This window comes from Bidens hawaiensis, unplaced genomic scaffold (genome assembly GCF_021521415.1).
Source record: "Bidens hawaiensis isolate Kalapana, Puna unplaced genomic scaffold, B.hawaiensis_p1.1 tig00017053_1, whole genome shotgun sequence".
NCBI lineage: Eukaryota > Viridiplantae > Streptophyta > Magnoliopsida > Asterales > Asteraceae > Bidens > Bidens hawaiensis.
Window position 1 is genome coordinate 90,034 of NW_027492583.1, and position 23,677 is coordinate 113,710.

The 23,677-nt window shown below is 41.6% G+C and overlaps 4 protein-coding genes across 4 annotated transcripts; 1 reads left to right on the forward strand and 3 right to left on the reverse strand.

Moving 5' to 3' along the window:
- Window positions 1-212: 212 nt before the first annotated feature.
- Window positions 213-3,779, reverse strand: LOC143552945 (endoglucanase 25-like). Its single transcript, XM_077043043.1, has 6 exons — window positions 3,374-3,779; window positions 2,328-2,641; window positions 1,792-2,253; window positions 1,146-1,281; window positions 886-1,058; window positions 213-737 (listed from the first exon to the last, which is right to left on the reverse strand). The coding sequence occupies exons 1-6, from the start codon at window positions 3,744-3,746 to the stop codon at window positions 336-338; spliced, it is 1,860 nt and encodes a 619-aa protein (XP_076899158.1). The 5' UTR covers window positions 3,747-3,779; the 3' UTR covers window positions 213-335.
- Window positions 3,780-11,584: 7,805 nt separating this feature from the next.
- LOC143552952 (uncharacterized) lies at window positions 11,585-11,962 on the reverse strand. Its single transcript, XM_077043045.1, has one exon. The coding sequence runs from the start codon at window positions 11,960-11,962 to the stop codon at window positions 11,585-11,587; it is 378 nt and encodes a 125-aa protein (XP_076899160.1).
- Window positions 11,963-12,698: 736 nt separating this feature from the next.
- On the reverse strand, window positions 12,699-13,079 carry LOC143552953 (uncharacterized). Its single transcript, XM_077043047.1, has one exon. The coding sequence runs from the start codon at window positions 13,077-13,079 to the stop codon at window positions 12,699-12,701; it is 381 nt and encodes a 126-aa protein (XP_076899162.1).
- Window positions 13,080-17,360: 4,281 nt separating this feature from the next.
- On the forward strand, window positions 17,361-18,553 carry LOC143552954 (leucine-rich repeat receptor protein kinase HPCA1-like). The gene is made up of 5 exons (XM_077043048.1): window positions 17,361-17,433; window positions 17,509-17,629; window positions 17,941-18,012; window positions 18,317-18,391; window positions 18,493-18,553. Exons 2-5 carry the CDS (start codon window positions 17,529-17,531, stop codon window positions 18,551-18,553), a joined length of 309 nt encoding a protein of 102 aa, XP_076899163.1. The 5' UTR covers window positions 17,361-17,433; window positions 17,509-17,528.
- The last annotated feature ends 5,124 nt before the right edge of the window (window positions 18,554-23,677 follow it).

A 23,677-nucleotide genomic window follows, 5' to 3' on the forward strand; every position in this document is an offset into this window, starting at 1 on the left:
ACTCTCCTCCACCTCTTCATTTGCATAAATTTCTCTTATTTTAATTATCAAATAATAAACTATGTTTATGTTGATAACACACAGGAAAGTCACATTTGGAAGCAAAGAGAAGCAAAAAAGATTTCATTTGAAAACCAATATTGTATCAAACTCTACATACACTTAATAATTGTTTACATGCCAAAACAAACATACTAACTATACATGTATAATTCACTTTCATAAGTAAATCACCAGGTACCCCCACATGCCAGCTTTCTCCTAGCAAAATCTTGGTCACTGCAAGTCAAAACAACATTAGGAAGAAACAACAATCACGGGCCGAATCAGTGTTCTCAAGGCTTCCAAGGAGCCGGTGGTGGTGGTGGATTCGGATACATTGGTGGCACTGCTGAAAACATAGTTTTTTGATCAATCTTTGTTGTTCGGTCACCCGAAAGGGCCACTAGAGCCACAACTAAACCAGCGTTTCCAGCAAGAGTCGGTTCTGTGTAATTGTAGTTTGTACGCACATCATGGAAACCATCGTGTCTGTCCGGCCCAGCAACCATAGCACCTACTATAGTGTTCGTGTTCGGGCTTTTAGCATCTCTCCACTTAAACCCGCCTGTGCAGCTGTACTTGATTCTGTTCTTGGGGATAGATGCACCCCTGTGATGGACTTGCTTCGGATAATGGTTGCCAAAACCGACTACATAGCTCATCTTTTTCGGGTTCTTTCCAAGGATATAGTCAATCTATCATACCAACAAGACATCACGTTAGTACATACGAATGTTTTTTATCAACCCGACCCAATCTAACCATGGTACTAAAAGTTACCCATTTTGACCAAAATTGTATAACCAACCCGCCCATTTTGCCATTGCTAGCTGTAACATGTACCTGAGTCTTTGCAAACTTGCGTAGCTCGTTGGTTGAGTAGAAATTGGGCCCACAATACCATCCAGGCGTATCTGCAGCATCGAGATAGTCGCTGTAGAGGGTAGCTAAGAAAGCTGCATTTACAACATACTGAAGTGGCTGCGGTCTCCCGTGATTTAACTGGATCAACCCACCTGCAATGCAACAAGCAATAATCACCATCACCATCACCATCACCATCAGTATGATGCTATGAAAAGTGAAGTTAGTCACCACATTACCTTTTGTTCTGTTGAAACTTGAAAAGTATGGCAAGTATGAGCACATGACAATGCTTGTCTGGTTATGATATGTTTGTAATGTTTCCTCATATGGATAACCCGGGCTCAGAAACAACCTCAACCGCGTTAGTAGGACCTAAAAATATAACAAAACAGATTATCAATAAGCAATGAATAATCAATAACAAATTTAGTTCAAAGGTTAAGAAAGAGCCTGAGTTTTAATACCGCCGCAACTGTAACACCCCAACTAGGGATGCGAATTTTTGACACTACACAAACCTAACACGAAATTCTTGAGTTTGGGTTTACTATAAGGTTTTATTATTAAAATGCAAATGTTTTAAAAAAATGTACTTTTTTGTTGTAAAAATGTAAATATGAAATAGCAATATGTGTAAAATAAAAAAAATAAAAGGGGGGGGGGGGGGGGGGAGGGGGGTAAACAAGGTCCTGTTTGTGTCGTTTTTGAGTCCACATGTCTGGCACGATTGTCAGGTCCGTGTCGTGTTAGGATTCGTGTCAAATTTCAGGTGTGTTAGGTTGTAACTGTCCTTCCACGAACACGACCTATTTAGCACCCATAAACCCAACCAGGTAAAGCTAGGCATATTATACATAATCAAATGAGTTTTAATCAACTTACTTGAGCTCCAGTAAGCTTATTATCCCAGCTAAGAACACCATAGTCGGGCCCACCCCAAAACGCGCCAGCATGCTTAGCAAGTTTTGGGTGGCTAGAAATGTAAAGATACGACTGATTCCCGGTGGCATAATACATCCAAGTACCACCCCACACAAACTCATCCCAGTACATACTCGAATTATAAAACGTTGCAGCATCGGCTCCACCACCACTATACATTCCGCGTTGATCTCTAGCAAACTGCCACAGAGTGGCAGCCCCTTTAACAAGCTTCTTTGAGTATGACTTATTGTCTTTGAAAACAATAGATGCAGAAGCTAAAGCGGCTGCCATTTCAGCAGCTAGGTCCGAGCAGCTAGAGCATTCGGTAACAGGCCGAGGGTAGTCAATGTCTTCGGGTCTCATCCAACAACTATGATCATTGGGATCACTTGTTCCTCCTGATGTATCACCTTTCCCAACCTACAACATAAATTGTTTAGATTTGTTTATCTAAACATTAAACTAAAAGACATACTAAAGATACAACATGCCACCTGAGAAACGATTTGGTTGATCGTATCAGCCGAAGAATTGAACGTTTTGAGGAAATAATCAGTTCCCCATTTGATAATCTCTTTAACATGATCGAGCTCACCAGCAGCTTCATATTTTGCTTTGTATTCGATCACACTCCAACTTAGCATGGTCATGGCAAAGGCTTTCGGGAAATGGAACTTGATCGTGTCCCCAGCGTCATAATACCCGCCCACTAGATCTTTCAAAACTGCACCGGACTTATCGTCCTTGCCATCATTCAAGCATGAGTTACCCCTCCATGAAACATTGTTATGTTTTGGGAGTTTTCCAGCTGCATGTATAAAACATAGATAACAAGATAATAATAATCTGAAATGTCATATAAGTGTGCAAACAAGAACCTAATTTAGTCTCTAAAGATTAGTGTCTGACTTAATTGTACCGAGTCACAGTCTATATAATCTAATCAAAGTTGTGATTGTTGTTAGATGAGTTTGTAATCAGTTTTAGAGTTTTATTTTTCTTGTTATAAGATTGAGAGTTATTTAATGCAAATTCATTGTTTACATTTTGGTGAGGTATATCAATCCGTTCTTGAATAAGATCTTTTATAGTCTTTAACAAATGTGAGCATTTGATGAGTATTTATTAATAGACGTCGGTTTTCAAGTACTTTTGATCAATAAATCGAATTCAAAAATTTAGAAACGTAATTCAAGAAGATAGCCTGTTTCGAAAATTTTATTTAAGCTTTATTCGAATTACCTGAATTATGAAAAAAATATTAACAAAAAAAATAAATTATATAAGCATACGAAATACATAAAAAAAACTTGTATATTTATATATGAATATAACATATTCGGATCAAATATGTTCGAAACTCACAACGGCAATTCAGAATTCGATTTCAACATGTTAGACGTTAACCATATTCGAAAATTCACTTCGTTTTATAAATTGATTTCTACAAGTCCGATTCGAATAATTAACGGCATTTTTGTTACACATTATCAAATTTTATGGAAATATAATAAGAAAAGAACACAGTAACAAAACTTACATTTTTGTGCATTGAAGAACATGAGAGCTTTCTGAAGGGCAATAGTGTAATTATCCGGAGGAGGGTGGTGTTTGTGATGCCTAGGAACAGTGTTGACAATCAATGCAACGAATCCAGCGATAAATCCTGCTGCTACTACAAATCCAACCGTCCAAACAAAGATCTTACGGCTAATAATAACACAACCAAGATCAACATACTTCTTCTTTTTCTGTTCTTTGGGACCCAACAGCCAGCTCTGTTGGGTCTCGTCTAAAGGCCGCGACACTGCGGCCTTATCAAAGTCATTCAAGTTCCTGCTCCGGTCATCATGGTCCGGTGCATCCGCATTGTTCATTTCCAATGACCCACCCCATGGATCTCTCCCAAACATGTTTGAAATATTGTGAAATGGATCAAAGGCTGTTTGTGTATATTATGGTTCCAAGTGTGCATGTTACTTAAATGTTTTCTTGATGAAAAGTGTAGGAAATTGGGTGGTGAGTCGACTTGGAGATGAGGACATTTTAGCTTACAACATGTGTTTGTTTCACCCCCTATACTATTAAAGAATAGTTGGAAAAGTCCCTTGTCTTTGTCACTAAATTTCCGGTTTTTTTTATTAGCGGTAGTTTGTTGCAAGAAGACGTACATCAGGTAGATATTATAAGCCCAATTCGGATTGTCTACCTAATGAATCGAGTTTTGGAAAATATAATTTTAGGTTGTTGTACATTTTTATAAATTTATAAATATAAGTGTTTAGTCAGGAAATATGTATAAGTCTTGTCTCCCTATTTTAGGCGCATCTAGACTGTTCATAGAAAAAATAATTTTATTGTTTTGGTCCATAAAACTTGGATGCCAGAAAAACTCTTTTAGAATAGGATCTAGCAGTGCGAAATAAATGAGATTTGAGTTATGCTTTAATGAGATGCTGCCTACTCGAAAATATCCACGATATGTATGATAAAAATATCGAAAGTGTACGGTTTTTAAAGTTTAGTGGTAGATAAAACAAGAAATGTAACGAACTAAATGTTTGGACCTAAATTGCTAATGATAAATAGTTGAGGGATGATTCTTATAACTTAATCCTTACATTTGGTGGCAGGTACAAGTGATTGCTTCCTTACGCATACACTTGCTTCGAGTGCAATGCATAGATGTCTCAAATAGTAACCGTTTTACGACCAATCAGTTTTTTTTATTAATAATAGAGTTACGCAAGCCTCCTAGTGAGTCAAGTGACGCTTTACGTGGCGGCACCAAATAACACCGAGTAAGGTTTATATGTGAGTATTTGTTCGGTCCCTTCTATAAACTACATATTATGTTCATAAATAATATTCTAAATGTTGTTAGTAGCGCTGGTCCTAAAGATTTAAATGTCTCGACCAATCAAATAAAAAAGGTCTTAAAAAGCAACGAGTTATTTAGACTAACTAGCTTGAGACCGCGTATTACACGAGTAATTAATTAAAATTAAATATTTAATAAATAATTAAAATACTAATTTAACAATATATATACTTATCATACAATGTAATACAAGGTCATCTTACATTTACAACAATTATATAGTTGACATTATTTGTTGTTATATTTCATTGAGACTACATTTACAACAATTATATAGTTAATTGACATTTTTTTACACGTAGGCGTCCACATCATCTGCCACGTCACAAAAAACTAATGACGTTAGACCTCATTTAAATAAGGATTAGTGGATGAAAATAGTTTACATGTAGGGACTGTCATGGAGAATTTCTTAGATTGAAATTATTACTAGCCAAAGTGTGAAATATAGGATTAATAAAATCCGATATCACAAATGAGCGGCAAAGCTAAAGAAGCCTTTGGTGGTTATGGAGGTGGGCAAATAAACCGGTTAATCGAACCGATTTGAAAATCAAACCGAAACCAAACCAGATTGAAAGCGATTATGTAGAAACCAGTTTGAAACCAACTGCAACAATAAGTTCGAAACAGCTTTGTAATTTTCTTAATCACAACCGGTTTCAAACTGGTTAACCGAACCCGAACCAAAACCGATTAAAAACCGGTTTTGACTTTTAGTGACCAAACCTTACCGGTTTTGAGTTTGAAACCAGTTTGTGTATCTCTAGGTGGTTAATCCATGAGAATCAAGCGTACCTTATCCTCTTACTGTTTCCATTTTCAATTTTCTTTGGTAATTAATAATTGGAATGTAGACATCTAACCCTATGTATGATTTAGTCAAATCCCACCATTAATAATTAAATGTGCAGAAAATGAAATCTTACCGTGTCGTAAACTCTTGTGATCTGCCCAGAGTTTTGGCAGTTGATTGAATTTCATATTCATATGTGGCAATGTGAAGAAAATGATATATTTGGCAACTAGTCTAGTCTAGTCTAGTCTAGTCTAGTCTCATCTTAACAATTAACCCGTTACTTGATCAGGCAGCAGAGTAAATGAGTCCCTGGTTTAACTAACTAGATCTAAACTTCAAGCTTTGACTCATGACTAGTTTTTTAAGCTTACATCAACTCGTTTATATTTATTAAACAACCAAATGCTATTCCAATTTCGATCACTTTCAACCGTCGTAACCTCCCAAACATACTTTCAGGGCCGGCCCATAGGGGTGGCAGAGTAGTCGACGACCACAGGCCCGACACCCCGCTAGGCCCGAAATTTTAAAAAAAAAAATAATATATGTATTTTTATTAAATACAATATGTATTTAATGTTAAACTCAATTACTTAACTACTAGTTTGGCCTAGTGGCAAAGGAGTATTACTCCAAACCAAATGGTTATGGGTTCTAGTCTCACTTGAGGCATGTTTACTCTTATTTTTAGCCTCGAGCTCGACTCGATTAAAGCTTTTAGCGAGCTCACAAGCAACTTGACTTGTTTACACCCATACTCATAGGACCACCCAATATCCTGCTGAAGAAACACGAATCCACCCCTCAAGGTCTAACACGTTAGTCCGAGGGTAATGGTTAAGTATTCTACACGAGGGGTTATAAAACCTTCTTGGCGCAGGCAAGTGTAACCTGCAAAACAGAACACGTGAGCTCGTTACGAGGAGGGGGGGGGGGGGATTCTCTCGTAACCACCATCCGGCGTGAGAATCAGTACTTGATAGTATGATGTATAATTTGATAGTGATAGTAGGAGAAAGTATATCCTTTACCATTTGGAGGTTTACTGGTATTTATAGCCGGAGGAGAGAGAGTGTGACCAACCACCTTGTAAGGTATTCCACCAATAATATTCTCCATTCGTGCGGTCGTGGTGGTTGGTGGAAGTTGGTGGGCATCATGGCCTTTTGACAAGGACGTGGTTGTACTGTTTGTACCGTCCTTTATGTGTTGTCCAATCCCCATTGGTTTGGTGTTTATCCCTATGTGGGTTACCATCTTTTTGTCCCATGCTGGTGGGACCTTTGTATTACCATTCTCGAGGTGCCAGGAAAAGTTATATTGGACTACACTCTTCACGCCATTCACTACGCCCGACGTTAGTGATTTCCTGACGCCCAGTGTTCCGCCCAGCGTATGTAGTTATTGTTATACTTTGTCACATGGTTGGTTTCATACCCTACCTCTACAAGTCCCCCTAGTCCATAGTCGCCCTTCTTTCAAGAAGTGGGGGCTGTGGACTTATCATGGGCTTTTGGTTTTTGCTGATGTTCCTTGTTGGTTTGGTTTATTTTCGTGGATAATTCCACGTATTGGGCGGGTGACTTCATTAATCGTAAGCGCAGGTTGGCGATTGATTCATGTTAAGTCATCCCGTGTCGCAGCCTATTCTGGCAGGTGATTTATTTTAAATCATCCCAAGGCGGAGCCTGTTTTGGCGGGTGATTTATCTTAAATCGTTCCCTGGCGGAGCCTATTTTGGCGGGTGATTTATCTTAAATCACTCTCTGATGGAGCCCGTTTTGGCGGGTGTTTTATCTTAAATCATTCCCTGACGGGGCCTATTTTGGCGGGTGATTTATCTTAAATCATTCCCTTGCGGAGCCTGTTTTGGCGGGTGATTTATCTTAAATCATTCCCTGGCGAAGCCCGTTTTGGCAGGTGTTTTATCTTAACTCATTCACTAGCGGAGCCTGTTTTGGCGGGTGATTTATCTTAAATCATTCCCTGGCGGAGCCCGTTTTGGCGGGTGATTTATCTTAAATCATTTCCTGGCGTGGCCTTTTTTGGCGGGTGATTTATCTTAAATCATTCCCTGGCGGGGCCTATTTTGGCGGGTGATTTATCTTAAATCATTCCCTTGCGGAGCCTGTTTTGGCGGGTGATTTATCTTAAATCATTCCCTGGCGGAGCCCGTTTTGGCGGGTGTTTTATCTTAAATCATTCCCTTGCGGAGCCTGTTTTGGCCGGTGATTTATCTTAAATCATTCCCTGGCGGAGCCCGTTTTGGCGGGTGATTTATCTTAAATCATTCCCTGGCGGAGCCCGTTTTGGCGGGTGATTTATCTTAAATCATTCCCTGGCGGAGCCCATTTTGGCGGGTGATTTATCTTAAATCATTCCCTGGCGGAGCCTGTTTTGGCGGGTGATTTATCTCAAATCATTCCCTGGTGGAGCCTATTTTGGCGGGTGATTTATCTTAAATCACTCCCTGGTGGAGCCTGTTTTGGCGGGTGATTTATCTTAAATCTTTCCCTGGCGTGGCCTATTTTGGCCAACACTTATCATTTTTGCTTCCTTTTATATGGATGACGTGTGATTTGGCGTGGATGAGTGAATTAAATGCAAGTCAGTGAAACGACTGCTAGACGTGACAGTTTGACGACGGTTGCTCTGCTCTGCAGGCTTTCTGCCTGTGTCAGGCGAATGGGCGAGAATCCCGGTGACGCGCCCAGTTGTAACACATATCCTCTTCCATCCTGTGATCGTGGTGTTTTCTTATTGGGCCACGCGTTAATTATCCTTTTTGTATCCCCCCTCCCTCATTAACTGCGATTAGTATAAATAGGGGGAGGTTACACCATTTAAGCATCATTTCTCACCGTTTTCCTTCCTCCAAGCCTTCTTTATTTTATGGCTGAATCTTCACAAACCTCCAAGACTAAGAAGAATAATACCATGGAGTTCGTCGGTTGTCATATGTCTGCCGACGACTTCAACAATGTGGTCAGGGTCTATAACATCGGCCCTGAGTATGAGCCTGAGTTGCCTGCCTCCGGCAAGATAGCTCGTGAGGCTCCCACCGACAAGATTGCCGTGTACCGGGGGTACTTCTTTTTGGGCAACTTACGGTTGCCCCTTACCCGGTTTTTAGTGGACGTTCTGGGTGTGTTTGGGCTGCATCTCAGCCAGATTCATCCATTCGGGATGGCTCGTCTTCGCCATTTCGAATATACCTGTCATTGCCTCGGTATTACTCCGATGGCTGACAGGTTATCTGCTTTCTACCGGTGGCGTTTTACCCATGGGTGGTACAACTTGCATACTCGCCCCGGTGCCAAGGCTATCGCCTTAGATGCACCATCGAGTTTGCATGAGTGGAAGAGTGTGTTCTTCTATGTCTCCGCGCGCGTGGTTCCACATCCTATGTTCTTTACGGATGTAAAAAAGCTTCCTGAGCCGAAAGTGGCTCCTTATACCGGTTCCAATTGGCTTAACACTTTGCAGGCCAGCCTCTCTCCACTCCGTCATTATTCGGAGCGCGCGTTGGTGTTGTTCGGCATGAGCCGCATTTGGGATGATGCGGCGTTTGTGCCTATTATTCTTAAGGGTGGTCAAGGTTAGCGTCGTTTTTATTTTTTGCTCCGAAGTGTGTTTTGTTTTTGCGATGTTTTAACTTGTTTTTCTTTCAGAGGTGGACGACCGCATGCTCCTCTTGCAGCCTGCGCCTGAGGGCGTCAAAATGCTGGGGCGGAGGGAGTTAGGTCCCCGTGAGGAGTCAATCCTTGCTCGGACTGCTCGAAACTTTGTGTTTCCTCTTCCTATGGGGCGATCACCTGTATTGTTCATTTCCCCAACCACCTCCGCACAGGTTTCTGTTGGCTTCTCCTCGCCAACAGTTTCACAGCTTGTGGTTGTTGTGTCTGCGCTGGCTACAACAGTTGTCGCTCCAATTTTGGTGGCGATTGATGTGGTTTCTGCAGCTGCAGCTTCTGGAACCGTTGTGGATACGAATTTCGTATCTACCGGTCCATCTTCCTCTTCCTCCTCTTCAGTGGGTGGGGCGTTCACTGTTCCACACCATTTTGGTCCCACCCCTGTGATTAATGAAGATGATGAAGAGATGCCCCGCGTCTTCAAGAAACCTCGTCTTGGCGGGTTTGTCAAGCGTAGTCTTGTTAAATCGTCATGTATGATTTTTACAACTCTTTCTTTCGATTAAACTTGACTTGCTTCTAAAATAGTTTTTGTTCATTTTAGGCGTGTTGGCGATTTCTTCGTCGACTGTTTCTCCCGCCACTTCTGGCGTTGCTTCATCTCTGCGGCCCTATTTGCCAGTTTGCCGATGATGACAAGTGTTGGCAGCTTGTCGGAGGCCGGACCTACTGTACAAATGCTGAGTTTGCCAATGACGACGGGTGTGGTTGGCCCGTCTGAGGCCGAAACCATTGTGACGACTGTTCGTGCGTCGACTGGGTCAATTCCAGTTGTCTCTCTACCAGCTTCGTCTGCTCAACCGATGAAGGCGATTGTGGACGAATCGCCTAAGGTTAGTCTTGAATCAACAAGCTTTTTTGTTGCTGATTTTTTGAAATCAAGACAGTCTTCACCTGACAAGGGTTTTATTCTTGATGGTGATGAGGTTGTGCCCCTGCCCCCTTTTCAACTTGGCGCGACGGTACAAGGTAAATTTTTTGAACTCCAAGGCAGTAGCAGTGGCGGGTTTAGCGGATGTTTGAGTGGGGGTGATCTTGATGTGGATATGGACCCCCGCGATTCCATGGAGGCGAGCCAGCTTTTCCGCCCTCGCTGGAACGTTAATTGTGGCGCTAATTTTGAGGATCCTGCCACTTGCTTCAAATTTTTGGAGTATGCTGTTCCTCCAGGTGAGCGCATTGCTCGTAAGATCCAGCCTCGCGGCACTTTATATTCCGACGCCGCTTTTCACCAAGTCCAGGCTTTCTCTTGCTTTTTGGAGTTGCTGCGCGAGAACCGTGCTCTTCACGAGGACAAAATTGATGCCGGTGCTCGCATGATAGAGATGGAACAAATGGTGAAGGATGCTGAGGCTGGCGTTTGGAGAGCCGGTAACGAGTCGTCTGATCATCGCCAAGCGTTAAGTGCAGTGGAGGCGAAACTGGCAAAGGCCGAGGCTGATCTTGAGGAGTCCGCCCGCGAGCGTTCCGCCCGTTATAAGGAGTTTGAGACTGCGTGCAAGAAGTCTAATGCTGATCTTGCAGACGCACGCAGTCGCACTCTTGCTGCGAAGGAGGCTTCCTCCCGACTCGAGAATGAAAACACTATGTTCCGCAAGCGAATTGAAGAGTTGGAGGCGGAAGCTGCATTGAGGAAGGCGGATGCTTGCAAGCTAGCTGACACGTTGGCTTCTAATGAGGAATCCATTAAAGTTTTGACTTCTGAGCTTGCTGCCGCTGCTGCCGACCGCGATTGGTTGTTGAAGCATGCTATTCGCAAGGTATCCCCTAATGCTCTTCTCTTCTTCTTCTTTTTTTTTTTATTTATCCTACTAACGCTTATCTTTTATGTAGGTTGCCCAATGTATCATTAGCGATGATGATTTGACGCGTTGCGTTGGAGTCCTTGTCAATGCTTCCCAATAGCTTGGCCACAAGGCTGGTTTTTAGGAAGCCCTTACGCATTTGCGTGAGAACCTTCCGCTTGAGGCCTACGCTCTTCACGCTGTTGATGTGGATAAGGAGTATACTGCCGCCGAGACGGAATATGATTCTCTTACGTTTCCTATTCTTTCGCAAGTTGTTGATGATGCTAAGGAAGAAAATGGCGTGCAGCTATTGAGGAATTTGCTTGAACCTTCACAAGCTGGACTTTCCTCCGCTCCTGCTGGTAGTCAAGAAGATAGCGCTGCCGTTGACTCCAGGAAGAGTGTCAACGATGTAGATTAGGCGATATCATCTTGGCTTGTATTTTTGTTGTTTTTTTTGTGTGTGCGGGCATAAGTGCTCGCTTGTAATTTCTTGTATATAAATGAAATGAATGCTTATTTTGTGAAATGCGGAGTATCGTTTCCATTCAAATTCGACCCTTGGCCTGTTTTTACAATTGAAATCGATTTACATATAACACCTTCGCAATTGTGCTGCGTTCCATGTTCTAGGAATCGCTGAACCATCGAGATGCATCAGCGTGTAGGCGCCTTTCCCCAACACTTTGTTAATTTGATATGGGCCTTCCCAAGACGGCGCCAATTTGCCTTGTGCATGCGCTCTTGATGCCTCGTTGTTGCGAAGGACGTAATCTCCGGCGATGAACTCACATATCTTTACTTTGGTGTTATAATACTTTTTTAGCCGGGGCTTGTAATTTTGTTCTCGTATTGCGGCCAACTCTCGACGTTCTTCGAGAAGCATTAAGTCTAACCGCCTTTCCGCATCGTTGTCATTTTGTGATGTGACTCTTGGAGAAGGAACGCCAACTTCGGCGGGGATCATTGCTTTAGTACCATACGTTAGGCTGAACGACGTTTCTGCATTACTTGTGTTTTTGTGCGTTCTTGTGGCCCATAGTACATGAGGTAGTTGATCGACCCATCCTGATCTGTGGTTTGCCAACCTTTTCTTGATTCAGCCTATAATTGTTCTGTTGCCGCGTTCCACCTCGCCATTCCCTTGTGGATGAGCAACAGAGGTGAATGTCTGCGTGACATTTAGCTCTTTTAACCATTTTTGGATATGTTGGTCAGCAAACTGCGTTCCTTTGTCACTGACCAAATTCATGAGTAATCCAAAATGATTATGAATTCCCAAATAAACTTTTTGATGCTGGTTGCGTTGATTGTTGCGACCGGCTTTGCTTCGATCCACTTTGTGAAGTAATCTATCGCCACAATCAAAAATTTCACCCGGCCCGGTTCCTCTGGAAATGGTCCAGTTATATCAATCGCCCATTTCTGGAATGGCCAAGAAGCTGTTACCGGTATCATGGCATTTTTCGGGCGCATGGTGTTTGGCGCGTGGCGTTGACAAGCGCTGCATTTTCTCAATTCTTTCTCGGCGTCAACATGCATGCCTGGCCAATAATATCCTGTATTCACAATTCTTTCTCGGCGTCAACATGCATGCCTGGCCAATAATATCCTGTATTCATGATTTTTGCGACCACCATTCTTGGTCCTGCGTGTACGCCACATATTCCCTCATGAACTTCTCTAAGCAGATAATTTGCGTCTTACGGGTCCACGCATCTGAGAAGTGGACCCAAGTACGATCGCCTATAAGGAATGTCTCCTTGGATTGTGTAATTCAATGCTTTGTGGAGGATCTTCCGCGCTTCTGCTTTCTTTTCTGGCAAAGTACCTCTTGCGAGGTAGTTGATGATTGGTGTCATCCAAGTGTTTTCTGCTTCTGAACAAACGAGAATTTCTTTGTTCATTATTGAAGGTGTTGCTAGGACTTCGACGTGGACGTCTTTCGTTACGTGTTCAAAACCAACGGCTGCAAGTTTGCTTAAGGCGTCATCCTGTTTGTTCTCACTTCTCTTGATGTGTTTCACCTTGCATGTGGCAAAAGTTGCCATTAGCGTTTTAGCTTGCGCTAGGTATGATGCCATCTTATCGTCTTTTGCATCGTACGATCCTTCAATTTGATTTGCCACTAACATGGAATCCACATGTGCTTCCAAGTGGCGTGCCCTAGTTTTTTAGCGATTCTCAACCCTGCCAACAATGCTTCGTACTCCGCCTCATTGTTTGTACTTTTGAACTCTAGGCGTAATGCATACGTGAAGTGTTGCTCTTCTGGGTTGGTTATCTTTAGGCCCGCTCCAGCGCCTTCATCGTTGGAAGCTCCGTCTGTGAACATCTTCCAGACTTCATCTTTCGTTTGATCTACAGGGGTTTCGATCTCTCTTTTACATTCTTCCTCCTTTTCTTGAGGGATTTCTGCTATGAAGTCGGCCAAAACCTGGCCCTTGATTGCTGGCCTTGGTTTATATTCGATGGCGTGTTCTCCCAATTCTATTGCCCATTTTGCGAGCCTTCCAGACAATTCTGGCTTGCTTAGCACATTTTGTAAGCGAAAGTTGGTGAGAACATGTATTGGATGGCCTTGGAAGTATCTTCTCAATCGTCGCGCTGTCTGGACTGAGGATAGGAGAAACTTTTCCAAGGTGGAGTATTTTGTTTCTGCGTCTGCCAGGGTGCGGCTTATGTAATAAATGGGCGTTTGAACACCATTTCTTTCCACCATCAAGACTGCGCTGACTGTTCTTTCTGATGCTGCTAAGTACACTATTAACGGTTCCCCGGCTTTAGGGGCTGTAAGTGTTTGTAATTCTTCTAAGCGTGACTTAATTTCTTGGAACACCGTTTCTGCTTCTTCGTCCATCTGAATTGAGATTTCTTGAGGCAGTTTCTCAAGGTTGAGACGAACGGGAATGATCTTTCCGCATGACTAGATAAAAATCTATTCAATGCGACCAATCGGCCGTTAAGCGTTTGCACTTGTTTGACCGATTTTGGCGACGGAATTTTCTGTACGGCTTCCAATTTTTCTGGGTTGGCTTTGAAGCCACCATTCGTCACGAATACTCCCAGGAATTTTCCTTCCTCCATGCCGAAGGAGCATTTTTCTGGGTTAAGCTTCATGCTAATTGACCTTAGTTTCGAAGGTCTCCTCTATATCCTTTAACATGGCTCCTTCCGTCTTGCCTTTGATGACCAAATCGTCCATGTAGACTTCCAAATTTCTTCCAATATGAGGTTTGAATTCTTTGTCCATCAGCCTTTGGTAAGTAGACCCGGCGTTCTTGAGGCCAATGGCATCATTTTGTAACAATATGTTCCGATGTTCGTTCTGAACGCCGTTTTGTCTTGGTCTTTTGGTGCCATGTGGATTTTGTGGTACCCTTTGTACGCGTCTAAAAAGCATTTGAACTGAAAGGATACCAGTGCGTCAACTATAAGGTCGATCTCTGGCAGTGGATAACAATCTATTGGACAGGCTTTGTTGAGATCTTTGAAGTCTATACACATGCGCCATTGGCCATTTGCCTTGGGTAGCATTACTGGGTTGGCTACCCATGTTTGGTACTGGATTTCTCTGATTATACCCGCATCAATCAGTTGCTGAACTTGTTCATCACAGGCTTTTGCCTGTTCCGGTCCCATCTTTCTTCGCTTCTGTACCACCGGAACGAAGGTTGGGTTAACCTTTAACTCGTGTTCCGCTTTGCTTCTCGGGACCCCCGTCATATCCGCCGGAGTCCAGGCGAAGACATCAATGTTCTTGACCATCAGGCTTTTGAGTGCCGCCCGTGCTTCCTCGGAGATGGTTGGTCCAATGGTTGTGCTTTGTTCTGGGAATTTTTTGTTGAGTATCCATTTTTTCACTTCTTTGGTTTTACCGAGTTTAAGCGTCTTTTGTGGCGGTGTTTTTCTGTCCACCGTGTAACACTCTCTGTTGGCGTGGATCATTGCTATCCCGGTCGGGGTTGGTACCCCTACTATCCCATGTGCTGTCGACGGGGTAGCGTTGAAATCACCAATGGCTTCTCTTCCCAAGATTATATCATATTGTGGGTGGGGGGTCTCCATTACTAGGAAGTCGACGTCTTCCGTTCGCGAATGGAGCCCATCACTTAGTTCTACTGGGAATGTCAGCTGCCCCAGCGGGTATGCAATACTTTGGTTGAACCCCGTGATTGGAGCGTTAAATGTTGTCAACCGACGTTTGTCTTCTTCGTCTACCAGGTCGAAACACTGGCGATACATGATGTTGGACGTTGCCCCCATGTCAACAAAGAAACACGGCGTCCTGTAGTTACCGAACAAGGCTGTGATCACTAAGGGTGCTTTCTTGTTTGCCCCTCCTCTTACTCTTGGGAAATGACTTGTTCTTCTTTTCATGGCGCCCATTCTGTTTTTCTTTTCTTGTTTTGAGCATTGCTTAAGATCATATTGGCGTGTAGATCTTTGATCTTCTTTACCAGTTTTCCACCATCTCTTGGGGGTGGGCGTCTGTACTTTCCTCGTATGTTTCTAACAAGGTGATCCAATTTGCCATTTTTGACGCATTCTTCGATCGCGTCTTTAAAATTGATACACTGGTTTGTCGAATGGCCATGTTGCTCATGAAAGTCGCAATAACTTTTCATATCTGTGCCCGGCCCCTGTTTAACTGGTGTCGGTTTCTTCAGTTGGCTCCCTTCGTTGTACATTATATGGGCTTGACTTTTTGTCAGCGGAGTCCAACTGGATGCGTTCGTTTGGGGCGTACTCGACTGACCTTTTTGTCTTGTTTTGGATGGATCGAATGTGGGTTCTCTATCGCTGTTCAACCTTGACCATACGGAGGACATTCTTTTGCCCTAGAGGGCCCTATTAATGTCGTTTCTGGCGTCATTCTTTGCCAGTTCTTTTCCCAAACTTTTTTCCATTCGCGCGTACCTTTTGGCTGCGGTCATAACATCTTCCCATCGCTGTGGCATGCCATCTCTACCCATAAGGTTACGTATAAGATTGTCACACTTTACGTTTTGGCGAAAGGCTGCCCGCAGAAGTTCTTCACTTACGCCGCCGATGTTCAGGCCTTCTTGGTTAAATCTTGTGATGAAATCTTCAAGCGTTTCGTTATCTTTTCTAATGACATTCAAAATGTCCGCTGGGTCACTGATGTGTCGCTGTTGCTGGCTAAACTGTTGAGTGAACTTTTTTGCTAGGTCTTCCCAACTTGTAATTTGGCCATCTGGCAACCTTTCAAACCATGCTCTCGAGGCTCCCACTAGGGTTATAAAACCTTCTTGGCGCAGACAAGTGTAACCTGCAAAACAGAACACCGTGAGCTCATTACGAGGAATAGGGGGGGGGGGGATTCTCTCGTAACCACCCTCCGGCGTGAGAATCAGTACTTGATAGTATGATGTATAATTTGATAGTGATAGTAGGAGAAAGTATATCCTTTACCATTTGGAGGTTTACTGGTATTTATAGCCGGAGGAGAGAGAGTGTGACCAACCACCTTGTCAGGTATTCCACCAATAATATTCTCCATTCGTGCGGTCGTGGTGGTTGGTGGAAGTTGGTGGGCATCATGGCCTTTTGACAAGGACGTGGTTGTATTGTTTGTACCGTCCTTTATTTGTTGTCCAATCCCCATTGGTTTGGTGTTTATCCCTATGTGGGTTACCATCTTTTTGTCCCATGCTGGTTGGACCTTTGTATTACCATTCCCGAGGTGCCAGGAAAAGTTATATTGGACTACACTCTTCGCGCCATGCACTACGCCCGGCGTTAGTGATTTCCTGGCGCCTAGTGTTCCGCCCAGCGTATGTAGTTATTGTTATACTTTGTCACATGGTGGGTTTCATACCCTACCTCTACACCTGCTAACCAACAGGACAGGCGTTCTTCAAGATTCAAGAGGTCATGGTAGGAAACATGTTGAAGCAAGATTCAAATCCTTAGACCTTTACCATGGCTCTCTCCCTTGAAGGTTACAACAGTAGGACTTGGTGGTACGTCAAACATATATATAGTTAGTTATCATCTTCTAACCAGTTAAGCACATGTCATCCTGCTCATATAACTCGTTATCAAACCCGAACAGGAATGGTGCTATATTTTGGAATACATCACACGTGGAACATGTTATCCCTATTTTAGTATATATAGCAAGAAGGTTTACTTTACTGCAAGGTGTTTTGGTTTGACTAGTTTTTAAGTGTCTCTATATATAACTAATTAATATAAGTCATACATCATTAGTCATAAATAGAGTTTGAACAAGTATACCAGCAAGTGGTTGGGTTCATGGGGCCATAATTAAACCACTTGTTTATAAATGTTGAGGTTCAAAGCACCTTGATTTCTAACACCTTTGAGAAATGATTAATATAAGAATTGAACTGTTACTTGTGCTACCGTTGATATATCATGTATTGCTTGCATGCGGTCAGAGTCAGGATAGTAAGTTCTTTACGGTTGTTCAATGTTTTCGTTCATAAAGTGTAATAAACATATATCACTCTGTCTCTGGTGCAGTTGTATATCTGCAAGCTATCATGGATAGTTGGCAGAATAGGCCACCCAGTTGGGTTGGCTCGGACCCTTGTGGGGACAAATGGGATGGGATCTCCTGCAACGCTTCACGTGTAACATCCATGTGAGCCTTCCCGATATGTAGAGAAAATGATAGGGTAGTTTAAATGAAAACTACTAAATAATTAGGAACTAAATGAACCACTTTTTAGCTGGATCACGAAGATAGATGACACAATCGTCTCTTCAACGCTGTTGATCATGACTATCCGTTCCTTTATGTCTGGTTTACGATCGAGGGCTAGAAAGTGGTTTCTTTGATTCCTAGTTATTAAAAGGGTCTCATTTGCAGACACAAATATATGCACGCGCGCGCACACACATATTAATGATTGACTACTGAAACTGTCTAACTTTGTTGCTTCATATTTTCAGAACCTTAGTAAACATCAACTTAATGGGATTTCTTTCTGGAGACATTGGACAATTATCTGAATTGCAATTGTTGTACGTCTTGTAAACCTTTTTCCTGTCTTTATCTTCTTGCCATAGTTGTTTACTGTGTTTCTTATAATTATACTTTCGGCTAATTTTAGTCTGATTTCTGTTTTGCTTAACCCACACACTTTAAGTAGAAAAACCATCAAAGTGTAAAGTCAACATGGTCAGAAGTCATTTTTGCAGGCCAAAGTTATTTTTGAAAGTTGATTAATATATAGAAACTAGACCAAATTAAGTTTGTACCTTTTAAAGCAATTAGCCCATGAAAATGCATAAATTTTGATTTGGGAATCGCGTTTGTTACATGTAGGGATCTGTCTTACAATAAGGGTCTGGCAGGATCTCTTACTCCAGAAATTGGGAAGTTGAAGAAGTTATCACATCTGTAAGACCATTTATATTGTCCTGTTACGGTTTACGATTTTACTTTGTCATAAATAAGCTTATTGGATAACTTATACAAACTTGTTTTGAAATGCTTCTCAGACACCTGATTGGCTGTAGTTTCATTGGCCCACTTCCACACGCACTAGGCTCTCTGTTGTAACACCCCGTAACCGCAGCGGAAACGTAAACGGGATGCAACAGACACCTCTGATATCAACCACATTGTTTATAAAGAAAACTGAATACATTAATATACTTCAAATTACATTATCTCGTATTTCATTACCGTCTAGGTGATACACACATCATGCCATACGATACATAATTCTATTTATTATAATGTATCCTAACGTCCCGCACGCAAATCTTACACACATCAAGCACTTAGCACGTAAGCAATCACTTCATCTTAATCGTACCTGAAAAGCATGTGAGAAAACGGTGTCAACTACGAATAGTTGGTGAGTTTCACAATTCGAGTAAACCATGATAAATCATTATCAAAATATAATATTATCGATGTAATTATGCTGAGCCCACAAGTGAAACCTCTAACTATCACACACAACCCCCGTGGCATATCCCCCTCCCACGGACCTGCCCCAAACCGCTATGTCTAACATTACATAGCAAAATATATATCAACAACAAAATAGACATGTGCAACTGGCTGGGAAACATCAGCAAATCCATGCCGGACCAGTTGGGTTTGTCAGACCAATAGTACTATCCACACTCTACCGGCTTTCAGTTAATCACTCGTGTTCCGGGGCCTTAGAATGTTAGCAACTCAGACAATTACCATCTTAGTACATTTCCGTACGATTCCCGTACAATAAAATATATATAAATCCACGCAAATCCATGCGTTCAGTATGTACTTAAACATTTCAGTAGTAACATGCTTCCGCCCCGAGAAAATATTCGAAAACAGTTCAGAAAAAGGGGCTCGTGAAACTCACCTTAGCACATGCAAGCAGGTAACAACAATCATTATCAGTTAACACGTCCAATCTGTAATATGATCCCTACGATCGTTACTATACATTCATTATTAATATAACTTTAACCGTGTTAACCGGTACATCTGGGGACACTGTTAACCCAGTATGTACCCATTCCGGGGGCAATGTTAACCCAGAAACACTTCTCCGGACTCAGATTGTGATATCGTTTAGAGTTCCATGGTCACAATTACTATTAGTCGTTTTTCTCGTTTTACGTGCCTAGCACGGTTATCCGTTTTTACGTTTCAAAAATGAGTTTGGTCACACACGACCCGAAAGTAGTGGTTGACTGATAATTTAATTAAAGTTGTGAAATTTGAGCTCGGTTTAGACGCCCCGATTGGCCGCGGGACCCGTTTCCGTCTTTAGTGCACCGGAAACCGTTAAATCGTTTAAAATTACTCAAATCATCCGAATTATTTTCGGATGATTCATTTTTACTTGTTTAACTCAATTATATGAAAATAGTTCATTTTTAGGGTTTTTATACACCGGTCAGCTCGTTTAGGCGAACTTCACCGGTTTACGCATTTTAAGCTTTAAAAGTTTGTTTTTGCACAATTAATTATCCGTTTAATCTCGGATCTTGAAATTTTGCACAAATCACTTTTTGACAGTGGGGAGTTTTATAAAAATATTTCCAGAATTAATTTTTATATTTAAAATTTATTTATCTATTTTTAAACACCATTTAAACACTAAATATGTCGTAAATACCAAACGACCTTAGAAAAATCCCAAATTTTTCCTGGATGTCCCCTGCCATCCACATAGTCCCCTGTAATTTTTCCAGAACCAAAATCCCTTTTTACATGCCATTTTCACTAAAACCGAGCTAGAAAACCCTAGAACTCGTTTAACCGAAAAGCCTACTTAGACTTCTCCAACTGACCTAAAATTTTGTGTGTAACTTATACTTGTTATAAAAAGCTTATCTGCAGTTTTCCAGAATTTTTCATGATATTTAACTATTTTTCACCATTTTTAGCCAAAACCGAGCATTAAATTCACCAAATATTCATCATTTATCCAAAAATGACCAAAAATTAACAGCACTCATATTTTCATGTGTTTAAAACCTCTGTAAAATTTCATGACCTAACTCTAAACCATCAACAATCTGTCCGAAAACTCCAAAACCGAACATAAACCGAATATACCTTTCGTTTTCCGCCACTACAAGCTACAAACTCGTCTTTCCGCCTTATCTACCACTAAACACAGAACCTACAACCAACATACCACAATACCAAGCAAGTTACACTCACGATCAAGCCTCTTACACTATGGTTTCGGTTATTGTTTCAAAACTAAAGTTTAAACCGTAAAAATTCGTTTTTGGTTCGTTTAACTCCTTTCTTGGACCAAGATCCCTTGTATAACCCGTATACATCACTTGATCATGCAAGAATCGGTTTTCATCTTTGAAACCTCATTTTTTTGCAAACAAACTCAAGAAACGAAGATGAACACGTAAATAACTCGTTCTTTACCTCGGTTATCTTGCTCCAAATCTCGGTTTTTGAGTGAAATGTGGAGAGAATTGAAGATGGATGCCATGGTTGATGTAAAAAAAATGATAAAGGAATGGGGAAGAACCCCTTTAGTCCGATCGGCATATGATGGGGGGTGGGGTGGGACCCATTTCTCCATTCTTGGCCACTCATTTGGATTCTCGAAATCCGGATAATGTTTTGGATAATCTGGTTCAGTTCGTTTTTCGGTTAAATGTTTAATTCAGCTTAAAACGAGTTTAAAACGGTCGTTTTTCGGCTTAAAAATGAAATTTATATAAAACCGATTTAAAAACTTTAAAAACTTAAACCATGACATTTATTGACTTAAAACATCATATTATTAATTATTGCGCATCTTTTTCGGCTTGATCGATCGTCTCTTGCTCGGTTTGGTATTAAAGGTTTCGTTTAACGTACCGACGTACATTAAATCGAGAATTCTTTTTCTGTGCTTTAATTCACTTATCCCGAAGCTTTAATACTTCGTAAACATCACTAAATATTATAGATATCGTCTATAATTGAACCCTCGATTCTTTCGGGTTTCAATAACTATCGATCGATTGATCGCATATATAATACGATGAATTATATATTCACGTACAATCAATACAGTGAACTTGTATTCTCGTATAATTACAATGGTAATTCATGTACCCGACATTAAATATAACGTAACTATTGTCTACCGGTTAGGGTATACATGGTTTCGTCGGAATCGTTACATTCTCCCCCCGTTAAGAAATTTCGTCCTCGAAATTTTACACGCCCACTATCCCCTTCCCGAGAGAAAGGTGGGGGTTTTCCCTTCAGAATTCACCGTCGCGTTACCAGGTATAATCTGGTCCTCGCTGTTAATTCCACTTAATCTTAATCAATAAAGCTTGGTGTGTCCAAACTGTTTAGTTTTCCCGTCTACTATCTCTACGGAATTATTTATGATATCACGCATGTTTTCTATGAGTACCTCCTTTACTAGTACTTTCGTTGCCTCAACGCCTAGGCACTTTTCAATCCGTATACATGGAAAAACGTCATGTATAGTATTTAACCCCTGGAGTACTTTAATCGATAAACTAAATGACCAATCATGGAGATAGTCTCATGAGGTTTAATATATTAAGGAGCTATTTTCGGTTTTGCCAAACCTCATATCACCTCTCTAAGGTGATGCCTTAAAAATGCCTTGTCACCTCTTTCCCATGACAATGGTTTCCTTTGAATGTTGGCATAAATCCTTTGCCAATCTCGCGCTGCTTTCAACTTATCTTAAATATTATAAATCCGATTGGTTGTTTCTCGAATCAATTCAAATCTTATGGCTCGATTGACGCCCATTTTCACTTTAACAAATTGGTGATAACTACTTCACCCATAGAAAGCTTCAAGCTCTCGATGCTTCCTTCCCCGCCTTCCAATAATGGAAGTAGGATGACTGTTTCGATCCGAGATAATTGAAAATGGTACTCCACGACGAGATACCATTTCACCATCATGAATTTGGGCGAGAATTCGTTGTGGTAATCGTCATGGATTGGGATGAAATGCGAGGATTGGTTAATCGATCCGCGATTACCCAATTTACACCATGCCTTTGATATATCTTGGGAATTTGCGTCCCGAAATCCATTGTAATTTATTCCCACTATCATTGGCGAATTTTCTGTCGTTGTGGCGTTCCCTAGGGTCTTCGGTGTGCAGTCTTATCTCTTGCATAACTTAAATATTCACCAACATACGTAACCATATCTTTCTCCAAACTCGGCCATTAATCAAATCCTTTCAGATATTCGTATCATCAATAGTCTATTCCGATCCCGGATGTATGGAATATTTCGATCTATGCGCTTCGTCCATGATTAATTCACGAAGGTCATGGAGGGTCGGGATCCAACCCGATTTTTGAAGTAGAGAATTTCGTCCACGTGCTGTTCGAAATTCTTCTCATTGCCGTAAAGTCCCTCCTTTTCCAATTGTTTCTCTTTCAACGCCTCACGTTGAGCGACTCGAATCAGGTCCGAAAGGTTCGACTTGACTATCATCCCCAGCGCCCGCACTCGCAATGGCTTAACCCGATCTTTCCTACTCAAGGCATCGGTTACGACGTTAGCCTTGCCGGGGTGATAACGGATGTCACAGTCATAATCGCTTACAACTCGACTCATCTTTGTTGAATATGAGACTGCGGTCTCTTATCATCTATAAAATTTGTACATTTGCGTCGTACAAAGGATTATGAGTTGGGTAATGCTAAAAATTCTTTAATAAACCGCTGATAGTCTCCGGCTAGTCCTAAAAATTGGCGCATTTCCTTTGGCGCCTTGGGGGGACTGCCAATTTTAATGGTTTCAATCTCATTTGGATCTATGTGAAATCCTTGTTGCTTCACAACATGACCAAGGGATTATGCTTTCTGTATTCAAAATCACATTTCGAAAACTTCGCGTACAACTCCTCTTGCTTTAACGCTTCCACAATTTCTCTTTAACCGTCGTTCGTGCTCTTCTTTACGTTGCGAATATATCAAAATATCATCAATGAATGTTATGACAAATTTGTCAAAATAAAGTTTACAGACTCGGTTCATGAGTTCCATGAATGCTGCCGGCGCATTTGTTAGCCCGAAAAGGCATAACTAAGAATTCATAATGGCCGTAACGAGTCCGAAACGCTGTTGTTGCAACGTCCTCCTCTTGGATTTTTCATTTGGTGATAACTATATCTAAGATCAATTTTCTAAAATAAATCGCCCCTTGCAGT

Excerpts from the sequence above, each read along its gene's own strand:
- LOC143552945 (XM_077043043.1), bottom strand. The coding sequence starts at position 3,746 with ATGTTTGGGAGAGATCCATGGGGTGGGTCATTGGAAATGAACAATGCG. Across the intron at positions 2,254-2,327 it reads TCAACCAAATCGTTTCTCAG|GTTGGGAAAGGTGATACATC; the intron begins GTGGCATGTTGT and ends TTTATGTTGTAG. Across the intron at positions 1,282-1,791 it reads ATAAGCTTACTGGAGCTCAA|GTCCTACTAACGCGGTTGAG; the intron begins GTAAGTTGATTA and ends TTATATTTTTAG.
- LOC143552953 (XM_077043047.1), bottom strand. The coding sequence starts at position 13,079 with ATGGCATCATACCTAGCGCAAGCTAAAACGCTAATGGCAACTTTTGCC.
- LOC143552952 (XM_077043045.1), bottom strand. The coding sequence starts at position 11,962 with ATGATCCCCGCCGAAGTTGGCGTTCCTTCTCCAAGAGTCACATCACAA.
- LOC143552954 (XM_077043048.1), top strand. The coding sequence starts at position 17,529 with ATGGATAGTTGGCAGAATAGGCCACCCAGTTGGGTTGGCTCGGACCCT. Across the intron at positions 18,013-18,316 it reads TTATCTGAATTGCAATTGTT|GGATCTGTCTTACAATAAGG; the intron begins GTACGTCTTGTA and ends TGTTACATGTAG. Across the intron at positions 18,392-18,492 it reads TTGAAGAAGTTATCACATCT|ACACCTGATTGGCTGTAGTT; the intron begins GTAAGACCATTT and ends AATGCTTCTCAG.